This window comes from Dipodomys ordii, unplaced genomic scaffold (assembly GCF_000151885.1).
Source record: "Dipodomys ordii isolate 6190 unplaced genomic scaffold, Dord_2.0 Scaffold619, whole genome shotgun sequence".
Lineage (NCBI taxonomy): Eukaryota > Metazoa > Chordata > Mammalia > Rodentia > Heteromyidae > Dipodomys > Dipodomys ordii.
This window is the reverse complement of record NW_012267835.1, coordinates 40-1,444: the sequence shown is the minus strand read 5'-3', so window position 1 is coordinate 1,444 and position 1,405 is coordinate 40. Positions and strand designations below refer to the sequence as shown.

Sequence of the window (1,405 nt, the reverse complement as noted above, 5' to 3'; positions counted from 1 at the left end):
TCCGCTTCATCATCGCGGGGCGGCAGGCCGGGCGGCGCTGCCGCGGGCGCCTCTTCCAGACTGCGTTCCCCGCCCCGTACGGGCCCAGCCCGGCGTCCCGCTACGTGCAGAAGCTGCCCATGATCGGCCGCACGGGCCGCCCGGCCCGCCGCTGGGCGCTCTCGGACTACTCGCTGTACCTGCCGCTGTGAGGCGGGGCCGCGCCGCGGCCTCTAAACGGACTTCGCGCCGGACGTGGCGTCTCGCCTCGGGCCGCCTACAGCTCTGTAAATAGGCCCCACCCCCGAAGTGACGTCAGGCGCGCCAATCGCCAGACGCGCGGGCGCCGCTCGCTGCAGCTACGCTGGTTTCTGGTGCCCCGGGCACCATGGCGTGCCTCTGTTTGCATTTTGTCGAGTTCGTGCTCTTCGCTGCCTGCTCCATCTGCGGGGCCGTGGCGGCCGTGTCGATGGCCTGGACCCAGGTGTGGCTACGGGGCGGGGTCAGCCTTCGGGTCACGGGAGGAGAGGGTTTCTGGCTGAGTTCTGGTCCCGGTAAGCACTGTTCTGAAATACGGCTAACCGGGCTGTGGACCCCGGCCAGGCCGTGTCAGATCTTGGTTCACTCGCCCAACGGATCAGACCTCTGGTAGCGTTACATTGAGCCAGTTTCCCACCGCACAACCTTAGGCCCGATCTGAACCATCAGCTTAGGCCCTGCGACTGAAAGGCAGAAGCCATTTGTGGTGACATACCAAGAAATAAAGCTGTGTGGTATATATATATATGATCAGGATACCATTTATTTTTTTAGTGACAAAAACTAATAAACTTGTGTTTATTACTGCCATGGCTGCATCTAATCATTGAAGTTAGCACTAGTGATGTTGGCTCACGTCCTAGCTGTTGGGAAACCTTAAAGGAGATCATAAGTTCAAGGACAGTTTGAGCTACATAGATGAGACTTTCAAAAGATGAATACACTTTAAAAGTAAGTACTGGGCTGGGAATAAGGCTTAGTGGTAGAGCGCTCGCCTAGCATGCATGAAACCCTGTGTTCTATTCCTCAGTACCATATAAACAGAAAAAGTGGAAGTGGTGCTGTGGCTCAAGTGGTAGTGCACTAACTTTGAGCAAAAGAAGCTGGGGGACTGGGAAGGTGGCTTAGTGGTAGAGTGCTTGCCTAGCATGCATGAGGTCCTGGGTTCAATTCCTCAGTCTTCCCTCCCCCCCACCACCAAAAAAAAAAGTGTGCCTGTAATTAGTGCCTAGTTGCTGAGCATGGCAGGTTTCACTTTCCAATAGGCCATCCAAATTCATTCCCCTGTCCCAGCAATAGAAACTGAAACTGACAGTACACACTTAGGAATGTCTCTGGCTCAAGTTATCCCTGACACATTTCAGAAGTCTACATTCTGAGGTAATGG

At 55.2% G+C, this 1,405-nt stretch overlaps 1 protein-coding gene and 1 non-coding gene across 2 annotated transcripts in view; both read left to right on the top strand.

Moving 5' to 3' along the window:
- Positions 1-191, top strand: part of LOC106001880 (TAF6-like RNA polymerase II p300/CBP-associated factor-associated factor 65 kDa subunit 6L) — a 10,032-nt gene extending 9,841 nt beyond the window's left edge. Inside the window, exon 5 of the mRNA XM_013036831.1 lies at positions 27-191. Coding sequence (XP_012892285.1) covers positions 27-191 — 165 coding nt within the window. The remainder of the gene's footprint in view (positions 1-26) is intronic.
- Positions 192-1,131: 940 nt separating this feature from the next.
- Positions 1,132-1,204, top strand: Trnaa-agc. The gene has a single exon. It is a non-coding gene; the product is annotated as a tRNA-Ala (tRNA).
- The last annotated feature ends 201 nt before the right edge of the window (positions 1,205-1,405 follow it).